This window comes from Notothenia rossii (assembly GCF_949606895.1).
Source record: "Notothenia rossii genome assembly, chromosome: 5".
In the NCBI taxonomy this organism is placed as follows: Eukaryota; Metazoa; Chordata; class Actinopteri; order Perciformes; family Nototheniidae; genus Notothenia; species Notothenia rossii.
The window spans coordinates 90281534-90301895 of NC_136903.1; the positions used below are offsets into that span (position 1 = coordinate 90281534).

Consider the following 20362-nt stretch of genomic DNA (forward strand, 5'->3'; position numbering starts at 1 on the left):
AAATGCTTGTATAACTTTACACGTTAGGGTCATGTAGCTGATAAGTAGTATATAACATCAGAAAGTATTTTTCAAACGCACAGTCAGCTGTGTTCAGACCCAGTTTGACGGTAAAGGATGTATCCTGGTTTAATTCATCTGGCCTCATTGCTGTGATGTGTAGTTTACATGGATTTAATAGTACCACATAGTTAACCCTGTAAGGACCCTGGTTGTAAACATTACTTTAAGCTATCCTAAAAGAGTCAGTACATGTTTTGTTTTTTTAAACACTACATTTACATAGTCACGAGATCCTTTTGTTCAGCCTCACTATGCTATTTGGTATTAAAGGTGTGTATAGGTCCTGCCCTCTGGCCATACAATCAAACAACTTCTGAATCTTCAAACGAGCAACATCTCTTTGTTTTATCGGACTGGATTTGTCAGATTCAAGTAAGTAAAATGCCTCAAATGTTTTTTTTTTTATTATTACAATGTCTAGAACATGTACATATTCAGTTATTGTGGAATACATTCATCAAATTTGATTTTGAGCAGCTTATGTCTTTATTGCAATATTACGTACCCGGGTCTGTGTGGTAGTCAAAATAGCTTGAGCACCTGTCATGGGCCCCGCCCTTCTTATATGTTCACATATGGAAATAAAACACTAATATAAATATAATGACTTTGATGATTCACTATAACTAAGTTCTAAATGTGTAAGATTTTGAATTGAAACCAGAATTGAATAAATGACGTTATTTCTGACAGCAGTATATGAAATTGTATCTCATCAGTTAATTAGTTACAAAAACACATTTAACTCTTCTCTGGTTGTGGCAGAAACAGTTCTTTCTGAAATGTGTTGGGACACTTGGATGAATCCCTTTTAGTGTGATAATTAGCCTGTTAGCATTAGCCAGACAGCATTGTGTTACTTGTTGAACTGGTTTACCTGCATGTGTGCGTGTAGGCAGGCCGCCCGTCCCTGCACGCAGATCGCGCAATAGAAATAAAACAGCATTCCTCCAGAGGGAGTTTCTCTCCCACACACTCCCCCCCCCCCCTCTCTCACGCTTTCACGCCCATTCACACAAAATGGCCCGTGACACACACACACACACACACCCACACACCCACACGCACACGCACACACACACGCACGCACGCACGCACGCACGCAAGCACGCATGCACACACGCACACACACACACACACACACACACACACACACACACACACACACACACACACACACACACACACACACAAAGCAATGATACACTTGTGAGTTAGCTGTAGAAGTGTCAGAATCAATATAGACGTTACTGTGTCAGAGTGTCAGGGGCCCTATTGCCCCCCAGGGGTGAACCCTGACCCTAACCCTGACCCCGGGTCCAATAGGGCTCAAGAGGTTAAACAATGCAGCGATTCTGCACTGTGGTCACCTCAGCCGTCTCTCGCTTTAATTTTTTTTAATCTGCAGCTCTTCCTCCCCTGCTATATTTGATGAGCGATATAAATATTTGTTACCTTAAGTTCTTAATAAATCTGTCACTGTTGGACTCAGTACTAGCTTGACTGCTACCAGAAAAACAATGAAGTACTTTTACTGTGTACTTTGTGAGTACGCGACGCAGACGGACTCGGTGGAATCGAAGGGGTTAGGGTTAGGGCCCAGGGCTCAAGAGGTTACATCTCCTAACAATGTTGTCCAGTTTAGACATAGGCTTATGATATTTACAGCCCTTAATAACATTCGTTTTCTGGGCTCAATGTGTTCTTGGACTTTTTCGTTGGGATGGTTCAATTCACCTTGTTTTCTCTTGTGTATAATATTATCTCTGTTCCTTCAACAGGATACTGTAGTGCTTCAAAGCAAGTGTTCACACAAACTGAAAGATTGACAATAAAGTTGAATTTTACTTTGATATCCTTTTTACTTCTGGCAATTGCATTTACCCTTCAAACATCTTAAAGTGGTGTTGATATGTGCAGATTATCCTGCTGAACTAAACATGTAAGTATCATGAACATGTGTTAGCGACAGAGATTATTTCTCCCATAAATGGAAACCCAATAGAGAAAGTAAATGTGTCAGGTATTGGATGAAGAGTAAAATAATAGTTTCTTTAAATGGACATACAGTATACTCTCGTTAAGTACATTGTAATTGAGTACAGCACTTTAGTAAATGTTCTTAGTTACTGTCCACCACTGGCCTTGATAATATGTTGGGTGTATCGGTTTAAATCTATGAAATTAATTTGATTTGGATTTTTAGTCAAAATGAAGATCGCTGCCTTCAATGTGAAGAGACTGGGATGGAAAAAAATCAACAAGGAGGGCGTACTGGATAATATCATTGAGGTAACTCACCGTGCTGAAACACACAAGTTTGTTGTTTTTGTACATGACGAGAAAATTAAAGGAAAGGAGCAGTTTTTTGATGCATTGAAAACATTTATACAATTTAAAAAGTGCTTTTGGTTCTGTGCTTTCTTTTCTCTGTGGTTGTGTTTTGCAGATTGTGTCTCAGTACAGCGTGGTGGTGCTGCTGGAGGTGACGGATAAGAGTGGTAAGGCCATGGATCTGCTCCTCCAACACCTTAATGAATATGGGTGAGTTCTCCACACATAGAAGCATGCACATTCATTTAAAGGGGCCCTATTCTGCAGGTTCAGGTTCAAAATGTGTTTTTAGGGTCCTGTGACATGTTTACATGTTTTAATGTTCAGAAAGCTCTTTATTTTTCTCACACTGTGCTGCAGCACCTCTTTTCACTGTTGCCTAAAAACAAATGTTGATAATTACATCTTATGGGGCATCTACAATGATACAACCAAATGATTGTGAGAGATATTCAGTTCCAGTTGTTTCTGTTTTCTGGCAGAGATAACGGAAGGAATCTGTACAAAATGAAGTGCAGTGAACCTCCGGGACAGACGACTTACAAGGAGAAGTTTGTCTACTTCTACAGGTCAGAGACACAAGTGCAGACAAACCTGGACAATATGTCGTATAATCCTATGTGTGGTTTAAAGACCTTTTAGGGCAACAGAGACAGACCTGACATGGGGAGTGATGAGACACGGCAAATGTTCTTAGAACTGGATTCAGACCAAGCCTCAGTACACATCAATCTAACAATTGAGCTATACGTTATGTCTCACAGGAATTAAAATATGTCTTAAATTGGTAACAGCCACATTCAATTAGATACTTATTATTGAAAAACTGTTTGGAATATCAAAGACAAAAAAACAGTAATGTTTGTTTTTGAACCAGTAATCTGTGACACATTAAATTACTCTTCTTTGAGACGCTTGACTTCAATCTTTTTAAGTCCTATAATAGATTTTATGTCTATGGTTTGGTAGCTAAGACCCAGAACATCATAGGCTTTATAAATCATCACATTGTGCTGCTTACCCAAGGCTTGAGATATCTCACTAACTAATACAAATACATTTTATAATACAGTGCATATTTGTGGCTTTGTGTTTCAGAGAGAAAGAAGTGAAGATAGAAAAGTCTTACCAGTACGGAGTAAATGATGAAGATAATGAAGATGACGAGGATGATGAAGATGATGAGGATGATGAAGATGATGATGACGAAGACGACGAAGATGATGAAGATGACGAAGATGATGAAGATGTGATCTCCAGACAGCCTTTCGTTGTCCTTCTCAAATGTCCAAACACAGGTATTTTTGTGTGTTTGTGTGTTTTAGTTTTTTTGAATTTCATTGTGAGGATCAATTTGGGTTTTGTGTGTTGTGCGGGCGTTTATGGATTATGAGGACATTCTGGCCTGTTCTTTATATTTGGTAACCTTCAACGAATGTTAAAGCACTTCTTTAGTTAAAATAGGGGTTAATGGTGAGGCAAAAATGTTTTGTTTATGTAGGTCCTCACAGGTGTGTTTATGTGTGTTTGCATATGTCTTGCACAGCTATCATTGTGAAGACCACTTGGAGTTTTAGGTCGCATTCACACCAGCCTTATTTTAGTCCGGTGGAATCGAACCCTGGTGCGTTTCACCGCTTGGTGCGGTTCGTTTGGGTCGGTGTGAACGCAGTCTGAGACCTCTGAAGTGAACTAAACAACCTAAAAGAGGAGGTCTCAGACCGCTTGCTAGTGAACTCTGGAGCGGTTCATCTCTGGTGTGAACGCAGTCTGCACCAAAACATAGGAAGCGTAGTATTTACGAGTCACAAGAACACGGATGTCTTCAAAATCTTTAGTTAAAGAGTGAAGCAGAATGAAGTGTTGAACAGTGTTGTGTAAAGTAAAAATGCTCCAACTATACATAAAGTCAGAGCCACCTGTCGTCGGTGAAACCTCCTCCTGACTGCAGAATGTCTCTCAGTGGTATAATTTTTTTTTATCGCACGTTGTTTGATTATATAATCGTATGTGCTGTCCACTAGAGTCTGTTGACATGCTCTCCAGATTAACAGCAGCATGAAAATAACCTGCCGATGCTCCATGGCGGAGGCTACGGTAGAAATTTCCGGGATTTGCGTTTTTACCCCCTTAATGTCTGACCAATGGTTGAACAGCATTTCCAAGCACATGGCTTGTGTTTAAAGTTTATAGTCCGTTTGAGTTTTGCCCGTGTGAACGCAAACCGAGCCTTCTGAAAAATGAAACAATGCAACAAACTGTCGTCCGGGTACGCACCAGTCTTGCACTAATGCACATTCTCAAAATATTGAAGTGACTGTTATTTTGTATCGATTGATTGTTGTGTTTTTATTTAGGTCTTGTGTGCACATGTACAAATGTGTCATTGATTGTGCATATATCGGATATACATATTTGCACACATACATTTGTTTTTGTATTCTGGATTGTGGGAAACGGTATTTCGATCCCTCTGTCTTGTACACACAAACTGAAAGATTGACAATAAAGTTGACTTTGACTTTATCAGAGAAGCGGACTATTAGGTGTGAAGGCAACCTAAGTTGTGAGGTCCTAACTTTAGGAAAGACATAAATGGACTGTTTAAACATAAATACTTTTTAAAAATTAGACTTAGGTTGCGATAACGGCGTGCGTGTGTGTGTGTGTGTGTGTGTGTGTGTGTGTGTGTGTGTGTGTGTGTGTGTGTGTGTGTGTGTGTGTGTGTGTGTGTGTGTGTGTGTGTGTGTGTGTGTGTGTGTGTGTGTGTTTGCCTCCAGTTGTGCAGGATCTGGTGTTGATCCCGGTCCACACCATAACAAGTAACACAGAGGCGGAGCTGAACGCTCTTCATGACGTGGTTGAAGATGTGAGGGAAAAATGGCAGAATGATGTAAGTGTTTAAAATATAATTGATGGGTTTGAGAGAAAAACAATGTGGTAAAATCTTTACATTTAACATTAACCATTTTGTGTTTATCACGATATTGAGTGATTGGTTTTTGAGAGGTTTAATAGTTTTGTTTAATTTTATTTCTCATGTAAGCAAACTTGTTTAAGCTTTGAATACTTTCAGTATGTAAGTTAAAACCAAATCAATTAAATGTGTTTTTCCATTCAGAAATTTGGTTGTGTCGTTCTTTCTTCTGCAGAACATTATGATTTTGGGAGGCTTTAATGCCGATTTACCGTATCTCTCCAAGAAGAAGAAGAAAACGCTCCTTATCTCCTCGGCTGATTATCATTGGCTGATAGACGATGACGTCCACACCATGACTAGAAACAACAACCACGCCTACGACAGGTAATACACATTTCATTGTTACAGTTTAATCCAAGCACTTTTTGAGTTTATTAAAAAAATAAATTGTCCTGCATTTCCAAACAACAGGATCGTGGTTTACGGAGAGAGCATGCTGGAGGCCATCGTCCCCGACTCAGCCAAAGCCTACAACTTCAAGAGAGAGTTCAACTTGACACCAGAAAAAGTGAGACTCATGTTTAGGGGTTGGGTATCGTATATCGTGATAGTCACAAGGATACACAGGTTAGAAAAAAAATAAAATAACCGGTTGCTGGGTACTGTATTTTAGCTGAGGCCAAAGGCCCGGGTGAACAGATGGTGAGTTGTTTTTTGAAAGTGTCCAGAGAATCGGCATTCCTGATAGCAGAGGGGAGAGCATTCCAGAGGGTGGGAGCTGTGACACTGAAAGCCCTGTTGCCAAAGGTTTTTAGCTTGGAGCGCTGGATGGAGGGCAGCCCTTTGTCGGAGGACCACAGTTGACGAGAGGGGGTGTAGGGCGTGTATATATTAAATAGTAAGTAAGTAAGTAAAGTTTATTTATATAGCACTTTTCACAGAAAGGATTCACAAAGTGCTTCACAGTGAGATCACGATAAAAAGGAGAATACATGGTGTAAAACAAGGAACACACAGCTACATATACACATCAAAACACAACATCAAAACATAAAACAAACTGTCAAAAAGAACCTTCACCTTTACTAAAAGTCTGTCTAAACAACAAGGTTTTCAGCTGCTTTTTAAAAGGCTCCACAGAGTTTAAAGTGCGCAAGGAAAGTGGCAGCGCGTTCCACAGTCTGGGGGCCACTGCTTGAAAGGCTCGATCCCCTCTGGTTTTAAAGTGCGTGTGCGGAATGACCAGCAGGCATTGGTCAGAGGATCTAAGAGAACGTGCAGGATTATAAAGTTTCAGCAGCTCAGAAATATAGGCAGGGGCTTGATTATTTAGAGCTCTAAAAGTGAGGACTAGTATTTTAAAATGTATCCTGACACTGACTGGGAGCCAGTGTAGTTCTGCTAAAACTGGTGTGATGTGCGCTCTTTTACTAGTGTGGGTTAAAAGCCTTGCAGCAGAGTTTTGAACAACCTGGAGACGATGAAGATCCTTCTGGCTCAGGCAAGTAAAGAGACTATTGCAGTAGTCTAGGCGGGATGAAATAAAAGCATGAATGATCATCTCTAGTTCCACCTTTGATACTAAGGTTCTCAGCTTTGAGATGTTCCTCAACTGGAAAAAGCAGCTCCTGATCAGTGTTTTAGTGTGTTGTTTAAATGACATGGTTGAATCAAAAACAACACCTAAATTCCGAAGACTTGACTGGGTGGACGAGTCAAGGCTACCCATGTGGTGGCTAATAAGAGGGATCCGGTTTTCTGGAGCAATGATCAGAGTCTCTGTCTTGTCCGAGTTAAGTTGGAGAAAGTTTTCACTTAACCACTGTTTGATGCTCGTCAAGCAGCTAGTTAAGGAGGACAGTTTGTGTAGCTCAGAGTTTTTGAAGGTGCAGTACAGCTGGATATCATCCGCATAAAGATGGTAGGAGACATTTTGGAACTGGCTAATTAGCTGTCCCAGGGGAAGAATATACAATAAAAACAGAATCGGCCCTAAAACCGAGCCCTGTGGTACACCACATGTCAGGTCAGCTGTTTCGGAGAAGAACTCGTTGGAAAACACATTAAAAGTTCTTTCAGTAAGATAAGAATCAAACCATTTTAAAACCAAACCAGCTAACCCTAAATCTTTGAGTCTGTTTCTCATAATGCCATGATCAATAGTGTCGAAAGCAGACGAAAGGTCCAATAAAACCAAAACAGTGTATTCACCAGAGTCGGCTGCCATCATGATGTCACTGGAAACTCGAATAAGGGCAGTTTCCGTGGAGTGATTACTGCGGAAACCGGACTGAAATTTATCCAGGACGTTCTTTCCCTTAAGGAACACTGTAAGTTCCTCTGACACTATTTTTTTCTAAGATTTTGGACAGAAAAGGAAGCTTAGAAATTGGCCTATAGTTTTTAGGGTGTGATGGGTCCAGATTTGGCTTTTTAAGTGCAGGTTCAACAACTGCATGTTTAAAAAAGGTTGGAACCACACCAGTTGAAAGTGAAAGATTCATCAAATATACAACAGCGGGGCCGATCAAATTGAAGACAGTTAAAAGCAGCTTAGTAGGAATGATGTCAGTAGGAGCTGAGGAGGGTTTCATTTTTAGAAGCAGAGCAGTGATATCCTGGAGAGTCACCGGGTTAAAAGAGGACCAAGTACAGGGTGGGGGCATTTCATCAACAGAGTTTAGAGAAGACTGTGGTGAAATGTTCTCCCTGATGTCTCTGATTTTATTTACAAAATATCTAAGAAATTCATTGCTGTCTGTTTTACAGTACACAGGAATTTGGGGGACAGCAGGCGAGACAAGAGAGTTAATTGTGTCAAACAAGACTCTGGGATTTTTTTTATTTGATGATATTATTTGGGTGAAGTACTGGGTCCTAGCATTCCTCAGCATATCATTAAAAGAGGCTCTAAGTTCCCTTAGGTGGAGTCTGTGGACCTCTAATTGTGTCGACTTCCAGAGACGTTCTGCTTTTCGACAAATTGTCCTAAAGGAGCGGATGGAGTCATTTATCCAGGGGTGAGGCAGAATTACTGTTGCACAGCTGGATTTCACCAATGAAACTTTATCTAAAATAGCCAAACAGTGGCTATTAAAACTCTGGATAAAATCATCAGGATGATTTATTCCCATCAGTAGGCCTATGAGTGGCTCAAACAAAGCAGAGAAATCATCTGCAACCTCCTGATTTAAAATCCGCCTTCGGGCTTTTCTTTTAAAAGGAGGAGGGTTTACAGCAAAGTTTAAATTAAAAAGCACACAGCTATGATCACTGACATGAAGGTCCTCCACCTGCACATTCCCAACATCTAGGCCAAGTGAAAAAACAAGGTCCAGAGTATGGCCCTTTGTATGTGTTGGTCCACTGACATGTTGGGTGAAGTTAAAAGAGTCAGTGATGGATAAAAAGTCAGTAGCTGTGTTACAAGAGACATCATCAACGTGAATGTTAAAATCTCCAATGATTAGGACCCTCTCCAGTTTAATAATGGAAGATAACAAGTCTGTGAAATCATTAAGGAAGGTACTCACTGTGCCAGGAGGACGGTAAATTAAAACACAATAAAATGTGTTTAAAGTCCCAACTCTGATAATCTGGGACTCAAAGGAAGAGAAAGACTCGGAATTTACCAGTCTGCACAGTTTGCTGTCGCGATGCACAACAGCGAGTCCCCCACCACGGCGTTCCATGCGAGGCGACCCGATCACAGAGCAGCCGGGAGGACAGAGCTCCTTTAAGTGAAAATAGTCCTTGTCCCTCTGCCACGTTTCAACAAGGAACATAAAATCCATGTTCTCACTCGAAAAGAGTTCATTAAGAGTCAGGGATTTGTTGGAGATGGAACGAGCGTTCAATAATGCCATCCGGATCGGCACTGACAGATCAGCTGTGGCCACAGCTGACTGTAGAGGGACTGACAGCAGGCACCTGTTGCGATGACAGGAACTCCAGCGAGGCCGGGCAGTCCTTCTCTGGTCGGGCAGAACAGTCCGGCGAAACACCAAAGACGGGTCCATAATCCCATCCACGAGCGGCCAGGGCGGAGAAACGTGTGTGACAGGTGAATAAATCCCTGACTGGGGGATCAGTGGAGCGTCCGCGGCCATGTCCTGGAGGGAAATCGGTCGCAACCAGCGAGTATGTTCATGGCGACTGGACCCAGGACCATCAGCCCGAAAAGCTCGCCTCCTCGATACCTGTACGCCACCTCGGCAACCCCTTCTCCTGGATTTCTTCCCTGGCTTACCTGGACGCCAGTTTGCGAAGAGAAGCCGGTACTCAGGTGAGGAGGAGGAACACACAAACGGTGGCGGAAAAGTTTGTCGGTAGCCCTCCCGGGAGTCAAAGGGTCTTTCCATGGACGCTTTAATCCGGAACAAGGACCATCGGTCATAAACCATTGCATCAGAGATACATCCATTTAGAGGTGAGGTTATGACAACAAACATGACAGATAAAAACAGCGAAAAACGGGTGGCAGCAGGAGCAACAATAGCCAAGCCAAACAGAGGCGCCATGTTGTGTGTGTGACAAATACAAAGGTACATACATAACTAAACAAAAGAACCCTCACTATTGCAGTGGTACAAACTAAAGAAAAGGAGGCTGTAAGAAAACAAAGCTAAACTAAACAACTACAGTCAACGTAGAGGCTAAGATACTCTAATCACATGTAATCATATCAACACTACCAAACACAGACCACACAAGTTAAACCACAGAACGAAGAGCAAATAGCGAGAGGCGTCTGTTCACTCAACAGAGCCTCCAGAGTGATGATTGTCCCCAGGCTTTGTATCTGCATTAGGTGTGCGCCGGCTGTGCGCTGCGATTGGAGCGCGTCGGGCCCGACATGCTCCAATCACAATCCTCAGGGGGCGGACCAGGAGATGGGCAGCCAATGATGTCAGGGCAATCGCACAGCTCATTTACATAAAACACACATTAACACAGATAAGAGGACCAGGAAGGCAGCAGCCGTAATAATATATGACCCGTTACAATGCTCAGTAACGCAGTTACAACACATTTTAACCCCAAATGAAATGCTGTTTTGTTTTTTAAGAATGTACTAACATAGCGAGACATTCCGACACCAGAGAAAAGTTGTGCGGGTAGATTAGTAAACCTGGTGTTTACCCTTCAGGCTTCGCGTCGGGATCTTCGGGGGTGCATAGGCATGCATTGCACCCCCAAGTTGAATGTTATGCACCCTCTATTCAAAAAAGAGAACGGAGCGAAAAATACAAACAACAAATTGTGTCAGGTGCGCGTGACCTGCTCCGATGCGCGTGCATCATTTCCATAGTGCTAACACATCTCTGGATAATCCTTTAAACGAAAATGGTTAAAGCAACCATCAGTAAACGCCAGCAACACTGCATCTACTGCAGACAGTAGCAACCGGTCAGATGGGGACATCACGTTACCCTCCAGGGGCGGACTGGGAGGAAAAAGTGGCCCGGGGATTAGTTGACAGACAGGCCCACTTAATGCGCGGCATGTATCGGCCGGCCGGCGACGAAGTTACTTAACAAAAAACCCTATGCATTTAATGTTATTTTGGACCATTATTCATATAGTAATCACATTACCTGAGCCGTTGAGTTGCCAAGAGCAAAATAGTTACAGCATATATTTATTAATTTTATTGTTAACAGATCATTGATGCAAAAACATTTGGACCCAATTTGCCTGACTTCACACATTGAATAAAACTTGGGCGTAGGAAGCATCCTCAATGTGGGTGAGACAATTTAACAGGGGGTGTGGGCAGGTGGTGGACCTCACCCGGGAAGATTTTTTTTTTTAAATGTTGAAGTTAAATGCATCAATCTGGTGCACTTTGAAAGCAAAATTAGGGACTACATCTATGGATACATCTCTCAACACCCATTTGAACAGATTTACTTTTTCTTTCAACATTTATTTGAACAGCAAGTGGAGGTAAAAGTGATTGCACCCAAAACAATAAACCTCCTAGTTAACTAGCCTAAACTCAACAGAATGTGGGCAACACGTTCTTCTCCACAGCCGCGCGACCTCTGAGTCAGACGTCACTTCCCCCTTTTCTATCCTACGGGTACAGCCACTCCCCCTGAACCCCGTTTCCCTGCCAAACCCCCCTCCCCTATGCAAGCCCCTCCCTCTGAACCCAGGGCTCGCCACAATACTGAATACTGTATACACAAACTATACAAAAACGCCTTTACGCTTTGGAGCTTGTTTATCCATCTGTAAGCAACTGCAAGCTAGGTCTCTCAGTCACTCACTCCTGATCGTTCACTGCGCAGTGACAGCTGCTACGGAGCTGATGTGTGGAAGTGAAACTATCTGATAGATAGAACATAAGTAGCCTATCAAAACGGCCCAGCCTAGCCCAGTGGGGTGTGGGCCAAACTCCTCCAGGGAGTGGCCGGAACAGTTACAAATGTGGGCCGGTAGGATTTAGGCAAAGAAAAAAAAAAATGTTTGTGGCCCTCCGGCCCTCCCACGCACAGCTACGGCCCACCGGGAAAACTCCCGGTATTCCCAATGGCCAGTCCGCCCCTGGTTGTGGACACTAGCTTACTCCCGCCTGACTCGCCGCCCTCGCCCCCCGTCTTCGTCGCCCGAAACTACGCCGCCCCTCTGCGGCCCGCAGGTGCCAGGATACCACGGCAAAACAGAGCCTGCCCAGGTATATCTCAACAAGTACCCGCCTGTACAGTGGGGTTAGGCGGTCATTTTGCAGCTCGTGGCATAAAAATAGAAAATGACTAGAATATTCATGTGAAAATAGAGCCATATTCTGCCTGTAGAAATGTTGGGTCAAACATAATGCATACAAAGCACAGATGCCTTCACCACGAATGGCTACAAAAAGATCTCGTATCCCAAGCTTATTATCAACGAGCTGATGTTGCAGCTGAAATGTTCTCCAGGTCAAAAAGTCAACCTCACATGATGATGTGATACCAGTTTTTAAGCACAGTAAATATTCTCTTCCCAGAGTATATGATGGGACCAAGGTGATGATGTAGTACATGGTTTTAATAATACTTTTGCTTTTCAATGTTTGCCATTTCAAACCATGAGCTGGTTCAAATAATATTTGCCTTGATTTACAATATGTTCTCAGTTGTTTTATCAGTACAGGTTTGAAGCTTTTGTGCTTTTCTTTGCCACAGTCCACTTTGGACTATATGAAATATTTCAGGATTGCACTTTTAACTCACTTGAAATGTTCTCACTTGCTTGGTTTCAAAACATAACAAATGCCATAATCTGTTCATTGGGGATCATCAATGCTATTTCTCATTGCTGTTGCCGGCCACTATTGCTCATGTAAACCTACCACTGCTGCCCCCCTGTAATCTCAGAGGCACCCTGAGTCATTTTGTTCTGGAACCGGGCCTGTACACGGCCATATACTAAACAAACTACAGAGCCCACTCCGTGTCCTGTTAGTGTTCACTTCCTGTCTGCCTTCTTCTGGTGATTTATCTGACGTCCAGCGCTCCGTCTTTTAACCTCTTTTCCTTTCTCTTCCTTGATCCTCCTTAGCAACCTTCATTATAGTCATTGACAGTGGTCTGTACTGTATAACAACGTGTCACATTTTAAGAATTTACAATCAGAATTGAGTATTTAACTAAGCCGTGTAATACAAGTTGTTAGTAGCCTTAAGGGCCTACACAGTTGTTATGCTATACCACATCGCCGTTCACTGGATGTATAATGAGCTGCACTAAAATACATTTTAGCATTTAAAATACATATCCATTATTTTGCGGTTATTTTGGTGAAACTAAAAAGTAGTGTAACTCATTACATTTCAGAGACAGTAATATTGTAATGTAACTTATTACTTTAAAAAGACAGTAATAAGTAATATGTAATATATTACATTTTGGAAGTAACTTGCCCAACACTGATTACCGGTTTAGACACATATGTACATTTTTCCGGTTTAGCACTAGCAGCATCATAAACAATACATTTGATTTAGGATCATTCACAGCTACACTACCGAAGCCCATCGGCTGGTTGGAAAGAATACTAAAGCACATGAGGATAGTTTTATAAAAACTGCCAGAAGGGTGGACACATATTAGCTAACGTTAGCTATCAACCTAACAAGCTGGCCAACGAACATTAGCTAACTTTCACTAGCTACTTTACAAACCAGGAAACATTTGCTCTATCCCACTTAGCTAGCTAGTTTATGTTAGCTATATATCTAACAAGATAGCTAGCTAATGTTTGCTATCTAGCTGACTACTGAAAAATTGGTGGCTCGCTTAATTTAGGAATATTATTCAATATCCTACAGTTAGACTTGCAGTGCGAACTTGTGTCTACAGTTCTGGCAGTGAGTCATTTTAAAAACACTGTTGACTTTTATTAAGCTGACCGACCGCTGTCATATAGCCAGCAGCTGCTCACAGCTGGAAACATCTTTTAAATTCCCAAATATGCGTTCTTTGGATAAACAAATCACATAACGGTTATCTAAATGGTTAGTTTCTTACCCAGAAAAGTGTTACAACTTAATGACAGTCATTCAAAAGCTTTAAACACGGTTTCTTTGGCAGTCCTTTTCCAAGTAATAGCGCACATGCTCTAACCGGAAGAACAAACACAAAGTAAAGCAATGTGGAAACACCCCAGAGCAGGCAAAGCATCAGGTGAATTATTGACACTATTAAATGTTATTTTCTGTCCCAGGCTCTGAGTGTCAGTAATCACTACCCTGTGGAGGTGGAGCTGAAGGAGAAGCCTGAGGTGAAAACGGAGGTGGAGCTGGAGGTGGAGCAGATGGGGAAGCTGATGGTGGAGCAGATGGGGAAGCTGGAGCTGATGGTGAAGCAGATGGGGAAGCTGATGGTGAAGCAGATGGGGAAGCTGGAGCTGATGGTGAAGCAGGAAGCTCAGAGAAACAGGAATCCAGAGTAACCCTCGACTGGAGAAAGACCTCAGGGTAAATATGTCTCTTGTTTCATCAACATCAGTGACACATACAGTATTAGACATTGGAGCAAGGCTGCCAACATTTGAGTTCAGCTTGGAGTGAGATTTTTTATTTTTATTTTTTTCTCCGAAAAAAGAAACGTTCATGTGTACAGTGTTACAAATGTATTGAACATGTACAAACTAGGGTTTCCCATTAATGTACCGGGCGCTCCAGTGGAATACACACATACACAGTGCACCCGCGACTTTTACAATGAAGGCTCGATAATAGTGCTATTTTACAAGTGTGTGTGTGGGGGGGGGGGGGGTGGTCCTCACCTCCGGGGGGTCCGGGGGCATGCTCCCCCAGGAAGATTTTTTTTTTAAATATTGAAGTTCAACCTGGTGCACTTTGAGAGCAAAATGAATTTAAGGATACAGCTCTCAGCACCCATATGAAACAGAACTGTAAACAGATTTTCTTTTTCTTTATCGATATTTTACAAATCACTTTTAAACTGTATTCTTGTTTTACTGTCATAGTATTTCATAACTGTTTTTCATTTATTCTCATAAATGGTGACCAAAACGTTTGAGACCCACTGAGATAACTAGACTAAAGTTAACTATCTAAACAGAGAGTCCCTTACCTCACTGAGCTGTAGTTATCTCTCTCAGTCTGACAGGACAGAGCTCTCCCTCTCATTGTTTGAGAAACAGCTTCTATCCGTTAGCGCAGCTAGCTAACCAGATGCTAACAGCAACAATGCAAATAGTGAGTTTGGTAGAAATATACTGTATAATAGTAAAGTTATTTAAAATGATGCCATATTTATTGAAGATTTACATTATAAATATTCCCCACAATTATTCAAAAGCATATTATTCAAAACTCTGCTGTAGTATGAGCAACAGGAGACTATTGATGTGTGTGGTGAGTTTGGCAGTAATAAGCTGTATAATAGTGATTGAATATTATTGTATTCTCTTTTTTCGGAGTTGCACTTTGCAGACGGTCCCTGAGCACCCGTTTGTTCTCCGGCTGCAGATAGAGACCAATGTAATGTGTCCAGCTCTGAGGACGGCGCGTATTGGCTTTTTTGTGTTGATCAAAATGTGATTGTAGTTCGTTGTCAACCTTACCACGGTACTTAGAAGACGTCATTTGTGTCTGAATAACGTTTTGTTCATGAGTTATTGATCCGTGAAATCAGAATCTCCCAATATCGTTCCAACTTTACTGAACTAAGCCAGAAGACCGTCTCATTTCGTAGACCGCTCGGTTTGCTGTTCCTTCACTTTATTTTTATATTTATATACATTTATTTTGGACGAAAACTTAGCATGAGGAAAGGAAAGTGTGGCGTGAGTGCGTGAGATATGGGCTAATTGCGTGACTCTCACGCTCAATGTGTGAGTGTTGGCAGCCCTGCCTTGGAGTGTATTTAGTTGTGTTTTTTATGGCCTGTCCTACAAAAAAAGACCAAATAGGTTGATTGTTTAAGCAGCTTAGATTACGAGATTACGACCCATAGCCACGTTTTAAAGTGTAGCACCTCTAGTGGTCGTGTAAGAAACAACATGCTCCCGTTTATTCGTTTATTCACAAATAACCCTCTCTGGAAAATCCTAAATTGTAGAATAGTTTGGCCATTAAAATGCATTTTGATTAGATTTCTAGCGAGAAGTGTATATTCTACTCTTAGAATCCACGTCCAGTCGATTTTTAGGATCTATAGTTTGATAGATATTACGAAGATGATTTGAGGTCTCGCCAGGATAACGTGTATGCAGCTTCCATGTAAAGTTAGCGTGGCTGAAAACAGTTTTTCCGGTCTCGAAGTTTTCATAATAAAACCGGATGTATTCCCCTCAATGTCAAATGATTACACAGTGATATCTGCATTACTCATCCACTAAAAAAACATCAGTTTATCTTTGTTAATTACAATGCTTTTGTGTTTTTAACCTTCAATTCAGAGAAGCAAATAGTTTTTTAGAAGTTTAGACACTACAGTTTCCGAAGACACTACACTACCCAGAATCCCCAACTATCGTTTGGGACTACAACATCCGCCTTGCTTTACAAACCCCGTGATTAGCCATCAAGCCCTGACATTGGGGTTGCGTTCCAATAGTCCATTTAGCTTAGGAACCTTCCTAACCAAGTGAAATGACCCGGAAGTACGTCAGTGGCAGCCATGTTAAGTGCCGTTCCAATTCTCCAAATGAAAGGAAAGGAGGTTTCAAACTTCCTTTATAACTTCCTTCAGCTTAGGAACCACTGGACCTCCCTAACCGAAAGGAGAGGAGAAAATTCTGCCCCACAATGCCTTGCAGCCGCAGCATTTGCCGTCACACAACAGTCGGCCGTTCACGGACACAAACGATTATGACGGAGAAAGTATATCATGAAAGTTACGGTGCTTATTAAGCATTTTTAAACGTATGTGGTAACTTGCCAAAGTGCTTTGTTTTGAACGTTCATCAGTATTATGTATAGACCTGTAAGTCAACTGCATGAGGAGTTGGAAAGGTAGTAAATAATATTTTTAAAAACTACAAAAAAATCCCTTTCTATCAGCTGTGCACCGTTATGGTGTAAATACAGTGAACAAAAATATAAACTTAACACTTTTGTTTTTGCTCCCATTTTTCATGAGATGAACTCAAAGATCTAAAACATTTTCTATAAACAAACACAAAATAACCATTTCTCTCAAATATTGTTCACAAATCTGAAAAAATCTGTGATAGTGAGCACTTCTCCTTTGCCGAGATAATCCATCCCACCTCACAGGTGTGGCATATCAAGATGCTGATTAGACAGCATGATTATTGCACAGGTGTGCCTTAGGCTGGCCACAATAAAAGGCCACTCTGAAACGTGCAGTTTTGCTTTATTGGGGGGGTTTGGGGGGGTCCGAAAACCCTAGGGTTAAGTTTTGTGCTATCCATAAATATAAAAATGAAAAAAGTACTCCACAGTGTTTTCCGATGGAGAACACTCCAGCTACTCTGGCCTGCAAGAGTCTACTTGTGAGAGGCACTGGTGGGTTTGCTATCCTGGCTCCAAAATGGTGGAATGAGCTCCCCATTGAAATCAGGACAGCAGAAAGCTTACACATCTTCTTCAGACTGAAAACTCATCTCTTTAGACTCCACTTCCAGAGATAGAATTACTAACAAAGCACTTATATACTAATAAAGGACTGGCTTATCTAAAGCCAGTTGAGTAGCACTTGAAATGTTTGGCTCTATGAAACCTGATGTACTTATATGATTCTGTTTTCTTAAAGTTTGTATCTTCCTGGTCGAAAGTACTTATTTTAAGTTGCTTTGGATAAAAGCCTCCGCTAAATGCAATGTAATGTAATGAATCTCACATTAACAATATAATTACATTCCTTTTGAACTGATAACTTTCAGGAGCCCAGAAGAAGAAGGCCGGGCCGGGAGCCACAAAGGGGAAAGGAGTGTAAACCAAGAGAAGAGGAATCGATCTTTAATATGTTATTATCTTAAAGTAGTTTAGTTATTAGCTTTTGGTGATGAGCGCTGTTCAACCCTTATGTTGTGTTCAGGTCTCCCGTGACCCGTTTCAAGTTAGGGTTAGTAATTGTCACGGTTTGTGAAACAAGCAGGTCCCAAATGCAGATATAAACTGAAACTTCCTTTATTTCAAGGCTATGATCTATATATATCTATACAATGACACAAACAGAACACTCACCGCAGAACTAGTCCTGGAACAAGACGAACCGACCAAGACAGACAGACAACCCAGAACTTAAATACACACAAGACTCAATCACACAACAAGACACAGGTGAGGAGGGAGGAGAAAACACAGGGGCCCAGGTGAACATAATCAGACAATTAGACACACCAGGGAAACTAATGACAAGAGGAAAACACAGGGGAAAGGACCAGACAATAACCCAGAGGAAAACATGACATGGAAAACAGCAAAAACACCCAAACCTACAAAACTATAAACGTGACATAACATGAGAATCGTGACAGTAATGTGTCTTGGGGCCACAAAATACAATTACAACCGGATTGTATGGTTATGAATGCATGCTAAGTTAGTTATGAGTTAAAACAATATTGGATGATTGACCCGTGAACACCATGAACGGTATGTTACGGTATTCATGTTATGTCACATTTTTATGTCTAGGTTTGGGTGTTTTGCTGTTCTCCCTGTCATGTTTTCTTCCTGGTATTTGTTTGTCCGAGTTATATGTTGGATAAGAGCCCTTGAATCAAAGGTATTATTGTTATCTGCGTTTGGGTCCTACCTGCTTCACTCCTCATATCACGGTAATCAGCTTGCGAACACAACATAAGGGTTAAGTGTATGAACAGAATAGAGCTTGTATTGCTTCTTGATGTTTTTTGATGCAACTTCAAGTTCAGCAACATAACAGTTTTCAGTAATGGACACATGTTGTTAAATGAGAAATATTTTTACCTAAATTCATAGAATCTAAATGTTTGATAAATGAGGTAGAAGGTGAAGACTCCATTTAGGATTAAGTATTTTAACTATTTGGAGGGAAAAACAAGTTGTGTGGTTTTTGTGTTGTGTGACTTCGGTTAGTTCGGATTCAGCAAAAACAAACATACATTATCTGACAAGTCATCTGACAACTATCCTCAAGGTAAAGCACTTAAATGATTCTAAATATAGAATTTGTTTAATTGGCTAAAATACATTTAGCAGACTGTCAAGATACAGCAATATGTTTCTGAGCCAAACTGACGAGGATAAGTTCCTCATCACTTCAATATAACCAAACTATCCATTTAAACTATATTCACAGACGCATGGCATATTACAGTATATCACTGCTTTTTAACTAACAATGCTTTTTGTTATCCGCAATAAAAAGAATCATGAAATTATATTTTGTGCTTTCTGTGTCATTATAAACTACATGAATAATTGTATTAGGTTAATGTATTGGAGTTTTTTAAGAGTTTTTTGAACAACTGTTAGCAAGAAATGTCGTTAAATGAATACAAGTTTTAAAATGTTTTATCCATATTGAACTCCTACATGTTGTATATAAAGATTCTGCTGATATCACAATGTGTGTTTCGGTTCCCATCATATTCTTTTTTATGACTTGTAAAGACACGGCATGGACAGGTGCGCTATTTTGTGAAAGAAAACATACAGATGGTGATGAGCTGCACGAGCTAACCAAAGTCTTTACGGTTGAAAACAGAATCTCTGTCTGTCAGTATGATCCGATGAACAGTAAATGGAGTGGAAGTCCCAAATGATTACTACATGTCCTGATGTTAACACGAGGCCGTTGTTCCCATTTAGGAATTTCAACCAGGACCAACTTCAAATGTTGTTACAGTTTTTTTCCTGGTCTTCTCTAAAGAAGAGGGACCAATGGAAACGTTGTCATGTTGCCGTTGTTCAGCATGGAAACATTCATTAGCTAACAATGACATTATTGTTCTATTAATATAAAGGGAGGTCAGGTACTCTTTAAAACACCTGCTAGTTATGGGTACTTTTTACTGAAGTACATTTCAAAGCCTCTTTACTTTGACTTGAGTAAAGAAGTTTAGTCAGTACTTCTACTTTTACCAGAGGATTTGTAAACACGAGTATCTGAACTTCTACTTGAGTAAAGGATGTGTGTACTTTGATCTCTGCTGGAGGCTCTCAGTGATTGGGTGATAGACGTCGTTTGGGCTCCGTCCATCGGGCTGCCCACCAGCACCATCGCCAGTTTGTCCCGTGTCAGTTACTTCAGATAAAATAACATAAGACACACTTTATTAATCCCAGCAGTATGTAAAACAAGTACTCCACGTAATCAGAAATAAAAAGAGTGGAAAGTAAACAATTATACAATATAAACATCTCAAAATAGCAGATAAAACAGAACATAAAGAATGAATATATAGAAGTTGACCGTGAGAAGAAATACGTAAATTATCTGACAAATAAAACACTATTGAAGGGCTAACCTACAGCTGACGCAATATAAAAGTGGGATATTATTAACATTTTGTGTTTACAATGACATACTCAATTAAAAAAGTTAAGTTATATGTCCAGAAAGTTCCACTAGG

General features: G+C 40.9%; 2 protein-coding genes across 2 annotated transcripts in view; both read left to right on the top strand.

Moving 5' to 3' along the window:
* Positions 1-20362, top strand: part of LOC307041498 (uncharacterized protein) — a 185991-nt gene that overhangs the window by 111212 nt on the left and 54417 nt on the right. The window lies entirely within an intron of this gene.
* LOC307041524 (deoxyribonuclease-1-like 1) lies at positions 2851-19355 on the top strand. Its single transcript, XM_079684991.1, has 7 exons — positions 2851-2966; positions 3496-3695; positions 5178-5290; positions 5550-5701; positions 5789-5885; positions 14030-14282; positions 17684-19355. The coding sequence occupies exons 1-6, from the start codon at positions 2905-2907 to the stop codon at positions 14255-14257; spliced, it is 852 nt and encodes a 283-aa protein (XP_079541117.1). The 5' UTR covers positions 2851-2904; the 3' UTR covers positions 14258-14282; positions 17684-19355.

Excerpts from the sequence above, each read along its gene's own strand:
- LOC307041524 (XM_079684991.1), top strand. The coding sequence starts at position 2,905 with ATGAAGTGCAGTGAACCTCCGGGACAGACGACTTACAAGGAGAAGTTT. Across the intron at positions 2,967-3,495 it reads AAGTTTGTCTACTTCTACAG|AGAGAAAGAAGTGAAGATAG; the intron begins GTCAGAGACACA and ends TTTGTGTTTCAG. Across the intron at positions 3,696-5,177 it reads TCTCAAATGTCCAAACACAG|TTGTGCAGGATCTGGTGTTG; the intron begins GTATTTTTGTGT and ends GTTTGCCTCCAG.